The sequence below is a fragment of the Dysidea avara genome, chromosome 3 (assembly GCF_963678975.1).
Source record: "Dysidea avara chromosome 3, odDysAvar1.4, whole genome shotgun sequence".
In the NCBI taxonomy this organism is placed as follows: domain Eukaryota; kingdom Metazoa; phylum Porifera; class Demospongiae; order Dictyoceratida; family Dysideidae; genus Dysidea; species Dysidea avara.
The window spans coordinates 12,164,561-12,179,150 of record NC_089274.1 but is presented as its reverse complement, the minus strand read 5'-3'; the positions used below and the strand labels follow the sequence as shown (position 1 = coordinate 12,179,150).

The 14,590-nt window shown below is 36.7% G+C and overlaps 1 protein-coding gene across 1 annotated transcript in view; it reads left to right on the top strand.

Annotated features, from left to right (window-relative positions):
- LOC136249403 (integrator complex subunit 3-like) overlaps window positions 1-14,419 on the top strand; it is a 30,629-nt gene extending 16,210 nt beyond the window's left edge. Inside the window, exons 13-33 of the mRNA XM_066041392.1 lie at window positions 535-622; window positions 1,759-1,838; window positions 2,735-2,826; window positions 2,880-2,998; window positions 4,008-4,150; window positions 4,673-4,767; window positions 4,887-4,941; window positions 5,000-5,103; window positions 5,712-5,738; window positions 6,156-6,254; window positions 7,245-7,320; window positions 7,379-7,438; window positions 7,491-7,559; window positions 7,605-7,680; window positions 9,323-9,436; window positions 9,486-9,534; window positions 9,910-10,059; window positions 10,685-10,764; window positions 13,970-14,036; window positions 14,087-14,141; window positions 14,198-14,419. Coding sequence (XP_065897464.1) covers window positions 535-622; window positions 1,759-1,838; window positions 2,735-2,826; window positions 2,880-2,998; window positions 4,008-4,150; window positions 4,673-4,767; window positions 4,887-4,941; window positions 5,000-5,103; window positions 5,712-5,738; window positions 6,156-6,254; window positions 7,245-7,320; window positions 7,379-7,438; window positions 7,491-7,559; window positions 7,605-7,680; window positions 9,323-9,436; window positions 9,486-9,534; window positions 9,910-10,059; window positions 10,685-10,764; window positions 13,970-14,036; window positions 14,087-14,141; window positions 14,198-14,278 — 1,779 coding nt within the window. The 3' untranslated portion in view covers window positions 14,279-14,419. The remainder of the gene's footprint in view (window positions 1-534; window positions 623-1,758; window positions 1,839-2,734; window positions 2,827-2,879; window positions 2,999-4,007; window positions 4,151-4,672; window positions 4,768-4,886; window positions 4,942-4,999; window positions 5,104-5,711; window positions 5,739-6,155; window positions 6,255-7,244; window positions 7,321-7,378; window positions 7,439-7,490; window positions 7,560-7,604; window positions 7,681-9,322; window positions 9,437-9,485; window positions 9,535-9,909; window positions 10,060-10,684; window positions 10,765-13,969; window positions 14,037-14,086; window positions 14,142-14,197) is intronic.
- Window positions 14,420-14,590: the final 171 nt, after the last annotated feature.

Sequence of the window (14,590 nt, the reverse complement as noted above, 5' to 3'; positions counted from 1 at the left end):
AAGCAGTTAGTAATAGTTGTAAGCGAGGAAGACCCTGTCCCAACGTATAAGTATTTATGGCTACACTGGCTGAGGTCCGGTTGGGTTCATCAAATGTGGCAAAACTCAATCTGCCAAGTCATTTACTCTTCCCTGCTACCACCAGAACAGAGTGGATGGATCAAAGATGGGGACCACTGTGCTATTGACTGGGAGGCTACGATAAAGGAGACAATCTCCTTTTTAACTAAAGGCTGTAGCTGCAAGAAAGGAATAACTGTGGGTGCAAACAAAGGTCTGGACCTATTTTTTTATTATTTAAGTGTAAAACTACACGAAAACCATACAAAATACACAGAAGAATACATTATGGCACTTGTTAGGGAATGAACATGAATAATTACTAAAAATTCATCCTACTTTGTTCACTAACGTGTTTGTGTGCCGCAGTTTGGAAACTAAATCTGATGCGGATTGTTACGGTTGCATCTCGACTGTATACTTGCATATGTATGTGTACTTGTTTCATCTCATATTGTGTTATATCCATTCCAGTATGGAGTTGTTAGTGCTAATGCAAAACTTGCCTTGTTCTTTGATTGGTTGTCTTACAACAAAGAAATAGACAGCATCATGAATGTTGGTGAGTATTTATGTCCAGTTGTACAAAAAGTTCATTTGTGTGTGTGTGTGTGTGTGTGTGTGTGTGTGTGTGTGTGTGTGTGTGTGTGTGTGTGTGTGTGTGTGTGTGTGTGTGTGTGTGTGTGTATGCGTATGCGTAGGGCTGGATAGTATCTCGTTATTATAAAAATACTGTGGTATTCCATGAAACAATACTAGAATTCAATGAAAAGATAACATCATAATATATTACCACAGTTTTCACCAATGTAAAGTGTTTGTGACAGCTCCTTAATAGATTATTATATTGTACCACAAACCTGCGAAAATTGAGATACTCTAATAGAACAATCACCTATAAAATGTGATATTTTTCTACACAATAAACTGGGGCACTAAAATTCCAATACCACCCAGCCCTGGTGTGTCCCTGTGTGTGGTGCAACAGAAAATTGTTTTTGAGTCTATGTAAATGACCAGGAGCCCATAAGCACCACAAGACATGCTTATGGTTCTGTTGTAGCCAAAAACAGGCTAAAAGTTAAACAATTCAGTGTGTATAGTTCACCTAGACATACATAGAGCTATGAGTTAAAGTTTTGCCATGGATCCAACTAATAATGCTATTTGAATAGCGTATACCATAGAGTCTGGTTGTATATATTAAGAGCATAATACCTGTTGAGCACATACTCATTTCTCATACTTAATCGTTGTTGTTAAGTGCGTGTGGACGAACACAAAGCTCCAACATGACACAAAGCTATACGTACAAGAGAAGGAATGCTAGAGGTTTTGCTATTAGTGTATAGCACAAAATTTTACAAAGTACAAAGCCAAAATGCCTGCCTTTACTATACTTACCAAGCAAAGCGGTCTTCTGTAGTACAGTATGCTCCACACGAAGGATTCAGTGGACTCAAATATTGGTACATGTAATGACTGCCACCCCAAGAGAGTGAGTCCATAATAATCACAACAAGGTTTATTTATTAAGCGCGTGCGTTTAACAACTACGTATATGTTAATCACAATATTTTTTCGTGAACTTTTATTAGGCATATGCGCTTAACAACCACACTGTACGGTAGCTTGAACTTTAGTGCACATAGTGACATACATATGATAGTGTTTATACATACATACATACCTTTACAGAGCCAGGAATTTTAGTGATGTATCATTCCTTAAAGACTTACCCTCACATCACTTCAACTCTACTGGAGTTTCTGTTCAGTGTAAGTTTAACATTAATATTCAGTTTTATCTAGTGAATTGTTTACTACATATTATGTACTGTGCATACACAAACATATTGAATAATCATTATGTGTTGGGGTAGGGGGACTGTATTTATATGTCAAACAAGTACACAAAATAATTTGGAATTTTCAACTAGAGTAGGGACCATAGCACATCGATAAAAGTACTGAAACAAGCTGGAATAGTGCATGATATTAAATCACAGTAAAACAATAAGAAGTGTTATATGCTGGATGCCCCAGCTTTATCAATTATTGTCTGAAAAGTGAAGCATCCATTATGCTTCATTGCCGGCTATGCTCAACCTATTACACAGTAGTACGAATCAAGAACTGTTTGAAAAGCACCTCTACAATCAAAATAGCCACTATGAATAATACGGACGATTTCTGTTACAAAGGAAGGTCATCACATGCTACCACCAAATAGACACTTTTCGCCGTCAGCAAAAATGAATGGGATACAAAAGAGGACACTGGTAAGTCCATGAAGAATGCATTGTACATACTGCAGTATGCCGAAAGGCATCTCTCGGGCCGAAGCGACATCAAACAGTGAAAAAATCAAGTCCGTAGCCTTAGCCATTATCGAGTTACACTTGTCTGAAGGCATCAGGCAGTCGGTCAGTAGAAAATTCCATTAATTAATTATTTTTAAATTCCGTAGCAACTTGTTGAAAGCGTTTTGAGTCGATCTGAAAGTTTGTTTGGGCTTAGTTTTACCTAACCAATCCTGCCTCATGTCGTCTGGGAAAATTGAGGCTGGTTTTTGGGTGATGTTTTTTCATGGGCCACGCCTACTCCTTTGTGGTCCCTACTATACAGTACTATCGTACTGTATGATACATGATACACAATTTCTAATTGTTTAGTTACAGTATGAATATAGTCCAAACTTGAAATCAGCTTTTGCTAAAGGAATGAGATCAGTATTTGAAGATGTTGTGGTCAAACAAGTCATTCCGTGAGTGTCTATGTCATTGTAGATGTGACCTACATATCATTTTGTTGATTTAGATCATCTGAGTGCTTCTTTGAGAGCAATAGTATTGATGACAACTTGAAACAGCAGCTGGTAGTACTATTACCAGCATCAAGTACCACTTCTGCTATAACTAGTATTGTTAATATTGAAGGTTAGGTAGTGTGTATGTGTGTTGTGTGCGTGTGTGTATGCGTGCGCGCGTGTGTGTATGCGCGCACGCGTGTGTGTATGCGTGTGTGTGGTGGGAATGTGCGTGTGTCTGTGCGTGCGTGCGTGCGTGTGCATGTGTGTGGACGCGCAGTGTGTTTGTGATGTACACTTGCAAATGGTTCATTGTTTGGTCTGTGTTTTGTTATCCAAAAAGTGATGAGATTGATTAAAATTAGTGAAACTGTTGTTGACTGATGATAAACTGTACTTGAGATCATGTCCTCACATTTCTTTATGTACGTATCATTTGATTGTAGTCCCATGCTTGGGGGACTCCTGTCCGGTTGATGCAGGTTTCAACCTGATCACTTTTTGTAAAGATCTAGATACTTTAATAGAGCAGTCAGTTACCTTCTTTCTTGGATGCTGCTGTTGTTGTGATTATTGGTGTACTATACACCCAGATTCATTCCTTAACTTGCTTTTCAAAAATGTTTACTGCCGAAACATGCCCCAGGCTCTGTAGGTATAGCATGATGCGTGTGCTCTGCACACTTTGTCCTACATTGCAGCCATTGTACATAACTGCTAAATGCTAACCAGACCACTTTGAAATTCATTGCTCCAGCACTGATATGCTGTTGTCAGTAATGAAATACAGTACATGCCTGTATGGGTCTGTATATTTATATCCTAGAGTGCCGAAAAGGAGTTATAATTGTAGCAAATGCCTGCATAGATGTGACTGCACCAATGGCAGATAATTAGCTTTGGATAATCTTCACCTTGTGTTTTAGTGTTGCAAACGGAGACTCGTGTTGATTTGTAGAACCTTTTCCTGAATAATTGCTATTTTAACAATTACTATCACAACATTCACTGAGAATAGATACCCGGCTCTTTTAACAGCGTCGATTTTTCATTCCGCCTGGCCTTCAGTGCTGATAAGCTCCTGATGTTATATATCAACTCTTTCTGTACACGTATTCATTGACGTTATTTTGTTTTAGATGAGGCCAATGATGAGTTAGAGATTGTGGAATTGTTATCAAAGAAAGATGAAGTAATAGAAGATGATGATGATGATGATGATGATGAAGACATGGATGCTTCTTTAGACATTGATGATACACCTGCTAAAGGGCCACATCAAGTTAGTACGTAGTTGTGCAATACTAAATGTTGGCCATTTATCATATCTGTACATTCATGGGTGTTAGACACACTGGAGTATTGTGCAGTTATTGTAATGTTTGTGTGATATCCTTACTAGGTGAGGTGTGTGGGTGTTGACTCTTCTTTTATAGTGTAGATACTCCATAGTCCTGTAGCTGAGTTTCCACTGTAAATATGTAGTGATTCCGAAAACCATCATAGCTTTGAATTACTTATGTATATACAGTGTGCATACAGTGGTCCATCCATTATTGCAATTTATTGGGCTCTGGGTGTGTTCGGATAATGGAAAGTTCAGATAAACAAAACCCATACATTTATATATATATACAGAGCTCAGTTAAAATACTCTAATAGAACATACACTTTCAGCAAAATACTCTAATAGAACAGTCACTTTATAATTTGTATAGCAGAAAATTTGGATAATGGTTGGATACTGGAGGGACCACTGTGGTTTGAACTCATATTATTTTATGCTTCTCATGTGTATCACTAGAGTCTAGTTGAAGATGAAGGACTTCTCCTGAAGTGGAAACAATTTGACATGTCAGAAGACCTCAAACAAGCGGTAATATCACTTAGCAAGGAAAGGTATGCACTACATGTTGTATTAGTAGATTGTTGTGTATAGTGTCAGTGGTATAGGGTAGTATGTATTAGACTATTAAAACACTATGGCATTGTCCTTTATGGAGAGATTTGTTTAATAGTGACATGGACAACAAGGTTGTGTTGTTAAATGATGTATTGGAAACGTTACTGAAAGTGAGTCACATGTGTACACTAGTAGAGAAGATTATACATTCATGTCCATCACTCATAGTTACAAGTTAATGATGAAATTGTTGAAACAATGACTGAGATATTAACTATCGTATTAAATGATGAGTTGTTAGAAGGTTATACAGTGGATGATAGTGGAGACATGTACGTGTAAGGAACCATCCATTATCTTCAGCTTTAACACAGATGTACAAAAAGTACATACTCTGACTTGAAACTAAATGTATAGCTTATATAATAGATGTGATATAGTGTCATTACTGTCATACGTATATCAGGTAAATACACATTGTGCTCATCCTATCCATATACGTAATGCTAGTAGTGTTCAAAGGAACATTTTTGGATTACTAGCCAACTGATATAAAGCACTCTTTCATTTCCCTTTTAAATCAAACATTTGATTAATATTTTTGGTTATTCATAACTTTAAAAAAAGCATGCATGTGATTTAACCCTTCTTCTCTTTGTAAAAGCTGAAAGTAATGGATGACTGTGTTGAATACTACTGGATAACATTTGTATACTTGTATACACTATTGTGCTGGACAGGAATGAAGTTTATTGTTTTAGCTACATATTGTGGGACAGAATTTTTGAATTTACTAGTACTCCTTACCAACAATGTAAACAAAGCCATAATCTATATTTCTATTTACCAAACACCTAGATAACTTTAATTGAGCAATCGACACGCATGCAACTTGATTTAACTTATTTTGTTGGTAATATCATTTTCTGTTTAATTTTAGTGAGAAACCAATTCAATGTATTTTACGGTAAGCAAATATGTGTAATCGTAAGATGTGTTCAATTGTACTGTCTAGTAGAATTACACTTGTGTTTCAGTGCTGTTAAGGAGACACAAGACACAAGTATCTGTTTATGTTGTGTTAGAAGTGCCTGTACTTTATTACAATATTGTGTTGTTTCTCACAGTTTTTGCCTTAAAGTTACCAGTAATCATTTATCAGATGTGTGCAATATAATTATTATTCAATTTCTCTAGGCCATTGAACCCCTGTTACATCTCCACTATTACTTGGATTTGGTTTGCCTATCTAGCCAGAAGCCCTCCCATTAATTTCTATCAACGTTAACTCTTAATAAAGGAGCAATGCATTCATTATTAATGAAATATATAAAGCAATTGAATACATGTGTTTGGAAACATGTGCACTTTGTTGTACTATTAGTCTTGCTGCAAGCAATGATGTTATACTGAAGATGATTACATCATTTCAAACAGTTCAACCAATGATGGGAGTGTATGTGCTACAATATTTAAATCAACGGTAAGTAATTTTTGCAAACTTGCAATTAAAACATGGCTTGTAGCCTTGTACAAAACCTTGTGGCCCAAGAAGTCAGCATTACAGGTCATTGTGGATTGTACGTAAATAAAACAGTTTTTGATACATGTGGCTCCTCTTTCTGATTTTTATACCAAAACTCTGCCAAGTTTGGTAGTCACAATGAGAATGAGGTGATAATTGGTTTGTGGATAGCCTTGGAGTAATGCAGTGAAACTGTATACAAGGTATAATAGGGATTCACAATGGTGACATCATTTTCATAGGAACTGATGTACAGGCAATCATTGTTACGGGTCTAGACTTTGAGTGGCCATATCTCACTAAGTCACCAACTCTACATCATTTCTTCATGGCGTTTTCTTGATAGTTTTCTTTTCACTATTACATTGGGAATGGGTGAGTGTTGTCAAATCACAACATTACACAGCCAGTTGTAAATGTGTGATTGAAATACTCTAATAGAACAGTCACATTTGCAATAGAACATTCAGCAATATGCAATATGTAAAGTAATTATACTTGTATACACTGTCTCGGATTACTGTGTTACACCTGTAGAAAAGACCAGGCTCAATAAGCCATGCAGTTTTCGAGTTTGCAAATGCAAACTCTACATCAGACAGTAAATTATAAAAATGGTATGGCTTCCAAAGGTTAGAAATCAAATTTGGTGACCGAGAAATAGTTGTAATACAGTTAGTGTCAAGAAACAACATATCAATGTTGTTGTTAATAAAAATTAACATCATTCATTTCGTAGCTACCGCCTTTTTCACAACTTTTTTACCTTGCATTTTTTTTGGAAGCTGCAACATTTTGGTATATCTTCTAACACCTGTTTGTAGTTATGACTAACTGCTGTTGTATGTTTGTAGAGTAGTAAATGACAATGGTGATTCACTTAGATTGATTTTTTAAATTTGCAATTACACACATGTATGTTTTACAAATTATATTTACTTCCAATAGTAATGAAGCATTTTTACCCTACAAGAAACTTTGTAATGAAACTTCTCTACATGATTACCTGTACAATGATATGACAGTATGTTGAAATGTTAATATGTTTGTATGTACAATATGTGTATTCATATCACATACAGGTTTGTGCAGATAATGATCCTGTTGTGTTATTTGAACTATTACCCAAACTATACCAACAGGTACACATCATTACAGTTTGTAGTTTAGACATGTTCCTTTGTTACTGTCTAGTTTTCAACTGACCTGTTAGGATCAGAAGAGTTTTTAAATCTGATTGTTACTAATGTGGACCCACAACAGGTGTTGTAGTACAATAGTGTGAACATTGTTAGTGCTTCCCCATAGCTGTGTGATATGATATGCAGACTGATGAGAAAAGAGTTTTGTATCTTTGGAGCTGATAATGTGTCCAAAATGATCAGTAAGTTGGAGTTGCTATATACAAGTATTTACTTTGTTACTGAATGTGTCAAGATGTTGTGTGTATGCGTGCGTGGCAGCATAATCGAGTGGTTAAAGCATTGGCCTGATAACCAAAAGGTTCCAGGTTTGGTGCCCAGTTGCGCAAAGTTGTTGTTATCCAGCTGTATCATCAATGAGTACCTGGTGTAAACTGGAGAAGCAAATGCCAACTGTCCGTGTCCAACCACTGTCTATAAATCATTATGTAAGAATAATCTGCACCTGCAACTAGTGAATGCATGAACAGACACACTGATCGCCACCCTCCTCCCACTCCTTCTATACATACACAACATACACATGTAACACTTTCAACCCTCAGATCAAAGGAGCCGCCTGGGCTACATACGAAATGTAGCCCGGGCTACATATGGGTAGTGATTATATAGACGTTAAGGCCAAAGTTTATTGTGGGGATTGATTAATACTCACATGATTAGGATGCACAACTTGGATTTCGCACTCAGACAGAGAGAATTTTGTTATCCTCACTATCCTACAAGTTGAAAAACGTTGGAGTAAGGTGAGAAGTAGTGTTCACCAATCGTTTCCACATACGGACCACACCCCATCACGAAGTTACCACTCTGCACAAAGTAACCACTCTACGAGCAAGTTTACCTGTTAGGCCTTTAGTAAAAACTCCTTCATTTTTCCACAAACAATTCAATAGCACTAATTGATACATTAAACTCACGTTACCTAACTTCTCATGATATCTCTAGGATTTTTCCGTTCATCGTAACCAAACATAATCAGAGTGTACTAGCAGCTGACCCTTCATCAAAAATTTTTGGCATGCATATATAATATATCCAGTGGTTGCACTCGTATTGGCTTGGGTGATTGATCACCTTGTGCAGGCTATCAGCCTGATATGGATGGGAAGTGTTACATATTAGCTGTAACACTGGGAATTCGGGCTTTTGCCTGATATGTATGCCCTCAGGCTGTCGGGCATACATACCAGGCAAAGCCCATGTTACAGCTATTACACACACACACACACACACACACACACACACACACACACACACACACACACACACACACACACACACACACACACACACACACACACACACACACACACACACACACACACACACACACACACACACACACACACACACACACACACACACACACACACACACACACACACACACACACACACACACACACACACACACACACACACACACACACACACACAAACAAGGCAAACAAAAGCTAAGCCTTTGGCTGCCGCTAATGCGATCATACCTACCCAGTGAACCAGCACCAGGACACCTGTGTGCTACTCAGGTGCTAGGAGTCAGTGCAGGTAAATCCTCCTAGGGCAGGACTAGTAACCTGCGAGAGGCTGTGCCATGTCTCACAGGTGAAGGTGTAAGCACTTAAAGTCCCACCTGGAGGAGTTGTGATACTCTAGTACAGCAGTCACATTACCTTTGGATTTTAGAGCAGCACACTCAACTCAATGAATTTGGTTTGTCGTTTTTTAGCAACTGCTGTGATAGCTACACCACTAGAGTATGTGTGTGTACTCACTGAGCAATGTGTACATTTTTTGCAACTATTACTTTTGTCTTCTGTAGGAACAAGTTTAGAATGGGACACATTTGAACAAATTTGTGTCTGGCAACTGTTGAACAGTGAAGAGCCACCTGTATTATCAGTAGTAGACCTACTACCTGACCTGTATAAATCAGGTATTAGTCTTCATTTTGTGTACATTACTGAGTTGTGTTCTCTATACAGATCATCCTGAAGCATTAGCCAGTACTCTTCTCTACACTAAAAGAGCTATGTATGTTGTTGATAAAATTTGCATTAAACGTTGATTTTTTTCAAAATACGTATCATAAGTCATGCATTATCCTATTATGAAAATGCAGTTTGCCTGTGATTTATATCAGATGAACACTTTAACTGCATAATGTATATAGTGAGTGCCTCAAAATTGTATTGTGCTGGTACTTTTCTACATCAATTACACAGTTATTAACTATTCAGTTACATACATAAGCACCTGGTGGTCGCCAGTAGTTGAAATTTCACTGTAAACAATATTTGATTTATTGGATAACAGCTATTAGTATAAAAGGAGTGTACTTTTGCATTTGTGTTATTTGTCAATTGGTACGTAGCTGTAATTGCACTGTTTCAACTTCCATTCATGTAGCCCTGATAAAGTGTTACTCTCTAAAGTGTTACAGTTACCTAGTGACACCCACAAGGATTGTGTTACTGCTTTGTTGAGACATTGGGCTTCTTCCTGTCCATCAAAGTTAGGAGAGGCATTCTCCTATCATTCAAGTCTTCAAACTGTTCTGTAAGTTTTGGATTGAGTTTTTCATAGTCTAATCACACATGTACAGTTGTAGTTAAGCAAGCATCACAATGTTATATACTGTATCGGTGTATCCAAACCATAGGCATAGGAAGGGGGGAATTTGGCTAGCTATTTTTCAAGTCATCTCTTAAGTACTCAACTATCTAATACAGCATGAAAATGCTCCAGTTGGAGTCATCCATTGTGAAGGGGCTCATAATGTCTTCAAGAACTTGCTTCACCTGTATTTCTAACTGGCACCTCAAAGCAAAAGCTTACCGTTAATAGTGAGCCTTCATTTCTCACATACAGGCTGCTTTTAGCATAAGCCATTTTTGCTCATGTGGAAAGACAAACAAACATGCAAACAAACATGCATACCTATAAACAAACATATTTTTGGAAAACAATTTCAGTTTAGGAAACCAGGCACTTCCCTCAAAATGCAACTAATGCCAAAAAATAGATTTCAACAAATACTTTATTTTGTCCACAGAACAGTTAGTTGTAGCATTCATTACAGTGTATTGTGATAGTATTCATTATTATATGTCTGGCCTTGTTTTGCCATCAAATGCTCATGGACCAGTTGTTAACTGAACTTTTGTTTATATGTTTCATATAGGTCATCTCATCCCAGTACCATTTATATTCTGAATCATTTAACAGATATTGTACAAGTGTCTAGTGAAGTAGCTCGTGAAGGTATGTATATTAGTGTATGTGTAACTTCTCCTGAAATTGATGGCTATATGTGAAACGCTACATCTTTATAAAGTTTAATACTTAGTCTAAGCATGCTTTATAAATGTCTTGTGTATATGTATGCATGCATATTTACATGCCCATTCATTGTGTGAACATCTTTTCCAACAGCTAACTGAACTCTGTATCATACAGTACGGTAGTGCTGTATATTAGGGATCATGAAGGTTTGGGCTTTTCTGGTAAAAATGAGTACCCTAAAACCAGCCTGACTGACAATACCTTCATGGTGCCTTGGCAGTATTGGTGAAATATAAGCAAGCCCAAAAGTGCTTTCAGTATGAAATGCTTTCAAAAAGTTGCTACCAAATTTTATTTTTTTATTTAGCAGAATTTTCTACTGACTGATGCCTTCAGACAAGTGTAACTTGATAATTGACTGCTTTGATGTTGCTTTAGCCCTAATGGTGCCTTTTGGCATACCACAGTACATACAAAGCATACTTCATGGACTTACCTGTGTCCTCCTTTGTGTCTCATTTATCTTTGCTGACAGCGCAAGGTGTTGATTCATGGCAGCGCTGCATGATGGCTTCGCTACATTTGATGGGAATTGTCTGAGTTTTCTGTTGTGACTGGGGATTGCAGAGGTGGTGTTCTTCACTTGTAACGCTGTGTAACAAGCTGAGCATTGTACTTGTAATATATGTGTACAAATCTATAGTAAACACCTGGAGGTGTTTCAAATTAAGAAGTGTAGACAAGGGCTAAAACGAATATTCTAAATGAAAGAGAACGAATGTTTTTAGTTAAGAATGAATAATTGAATATTCTATATTTAGTGTATTACTGAAATACAGGGGTACTGATGAAAGCCGGAATGGAACGGAACGGAACCAATAGGAGTGCATGCCAAATTTAAAAATCATTTTGAACAGATTGTGCAGTTTCCAACTTTCACACAATAACTAGAATTATGGTAGAATTAATTTGTTTCTGCTATAGACATGCTAGAAGCCATTTGCTTGATGGCTCTATTTAATGCCCACTGCAAGAATGCGTTGTACAGTCGTCTAAGCTGAACAGCGATCATTTAGCTAAGCTGTTAACCTATTTTTTGTAAGCACTGTTAATATAACATACTGCAGTTTGCTAACTCTCGTAAATCGCTGCCAGTAATGGTAGAATTATAGTTGCTTCATAAAACCAGCGACACTTGTACTAAAAAGGCTTGAATACCGCTACAACATGAAAATACTACAGTAGTTTACCTTTTGGAATGGTAAGGAAGTACTTATACATCAGGATTAAACTGAACTGGTTAAATTTTATTTACCACACCTTGCCACGTGGTGGGCATTTAATAGAACTTTCAAGCGAACGAGTACTAGCATGCCTATAAACAGAAACAAACTAATTCTAGCACAATTCTAGTTATTGTGTGATAGTTGGAAACAGTACACAATCTGTTTGAAACGATTTTAAACTTGGCGCGCGCCCGATTGATTCCGTTCCATTCCGGGTTTCATCAGTACCCGAAATACAGTGTATATGTGTTATTTCTTATTATTTGTATTCAACTGTAAAACATCATTAAAATTTGATATCTTAAAACCTCAGTAGGCTGCTTCTGAAATGAAGTAGAAGTGTCTGATGATGTAGCTACTTGAGGTGTACCGATAAGGATTTTTCGGTTATATCCGATTAATTGGCCTAAAAGAGCTGATACTGATTATATATTGATTGTATATTCTGTAAAGTGTAAATCAAATAGAACTACAGGTGTAGCTACTGCATGATGTATATTCTAATGATTTGTAGCACTGAGAAAACAGAAGTGATGTAACTTTGCTATATTGCACAACTACCTATGGTGGTGTGACCTCTATTACACAACCCAGACAATTAGGCAGCACAAATATTTTAATACATGCTCCCTTGTCCAGATTACTCCTGTGTTTTGATTAGTTACCAAGATGGCTGTTATACACAGATGATCAGTTTAGTTTCCCTGTGGTGCAGTTTTTGTTCTTAAAGTATAACAGCTACTACTGTTCTGGGTAAGAATATTTTAACACTAATAGCAGTATACTTACACGTGTAGTCTTATGGCTTCTCATAACTTAGCGTTTTCTGGAATAGTATGGACAGGCTTTCTACTGTTTGTAGTAAGCAAACAGGCTTTTCATAGCTGGTACTCATATTTGCCATGCAAACTAATCGGTTCACAGAACGTTTGTGCTCATTATTAATATGGAAGGCATATCGGCAACCAATCTGATCACCCCCACGATCACCGATCCGATTATCGGTACATCTCTAGTGCAGTGTCTGATGTTGTTGCAGTTGTAGAGACTGACAAAGATTCCTCATTACTAGTGTCCACCATCTTTACTGTAATTTCGATGTTTCAAATTACAATAATTATTTCAAACGAATTGGAATATTCGTTTTAGCCCTAGTGTAGACAAATATTGTTTTCTTCTATTGCATAATAAACAAATGCACATATTACACGAGTTCACTATTTTATCTTATGAACTCTTGGTATTATTACATGTGCCCTTTGGGATACGGAAACAAAGCAAACATATTCAAACTCTTCATTATAGAAATAAAAAGAAGTGAAATAAGGGAGGTTGCCTATATCTACAAATATACTAGTGGACATCTAATCCTTACTCTTCAGTCTATAACCATGGCTGAATTAGGGATTAAATGTCCACTAGTACATCTGCAGGTATATATAGGCAACCTTTATTGTTTCACTACTTTTTCTATGATCCCTAATCGAACTTAAAATTCTAATTTTTCTTTTTACTCATTTGCTGAACACGCACCCCAACTATCAATTACTGAAATAGCAAAGTGATCACTATGTTTCATTTTTCAGCTAGGAAATTTACTTTGATTAGGGATGAAGTTTAATTGGTTTGCTTCTCTGAGTAGCAAAATGATTATAATTTGCTTGTTATAGCACATGTTATTTCACCCATTGTTTTCAATGTAATTGTTACTAAGTGCATTCGTCCCTTTCATTTGTCCAATGATCTTTGCTGCTTAGTAGCTGAAACTTCACCAGTGCATTCTTTGGTTATGTAGACAAGAGAAATTCAAAATGCACCATTACGTTAGGTTTTGCAGACCCACATTGATACTTAGCAAAGTACAAACTAACTATAATTATTTGAATTTCTGTTTTTAGTATTTACGGATAAAATGGAAAGAGTGCTAAATGCACTTTTTGTAGAAGATCCACTTTTATTCAAAAGGTATGCATGAATGTGACTCTCCATGTAAAGAGTACTACCATACACTACAGATTTGAAGCTTTACATGAATTGTTAAAATGCCACTCAGTAAAGGATAACAATAAGGTATGGTTGTTATTATACTTTGCGTTTGTTTACTGTATGCTTACAACTTCACACAGCCCATAATAGAAAATGCCAGCAGTGAGGAAGAGGATATCATGCCATTGGTGAAAAGAAAGAGAAAAACAAATTTTATTTAATTTGTATATACTCAACATCATTTATTTGTAATATAATTGTCAGTGTTAATGTGGTTCGTCCTTCCAAATAACACATTTGATAATATTTGTACACATGAAAGGAAGTACGGAAGACATGTAATATTTTAAAATGTGACTGTATGCAGGCTCCAATATTTTTGTTATGTACTTTTATTTGGTCCCTAAAGCATCTTGAGCTATATTCCTGTCAAATCACTGTGCATTAGTGCATTGAATTGAACTTTTAACCAACTAGCTTCCTGTGGGCTGTAGATGTACGAAAGTAGATAGGGATTTGGGGCTACTATGAAA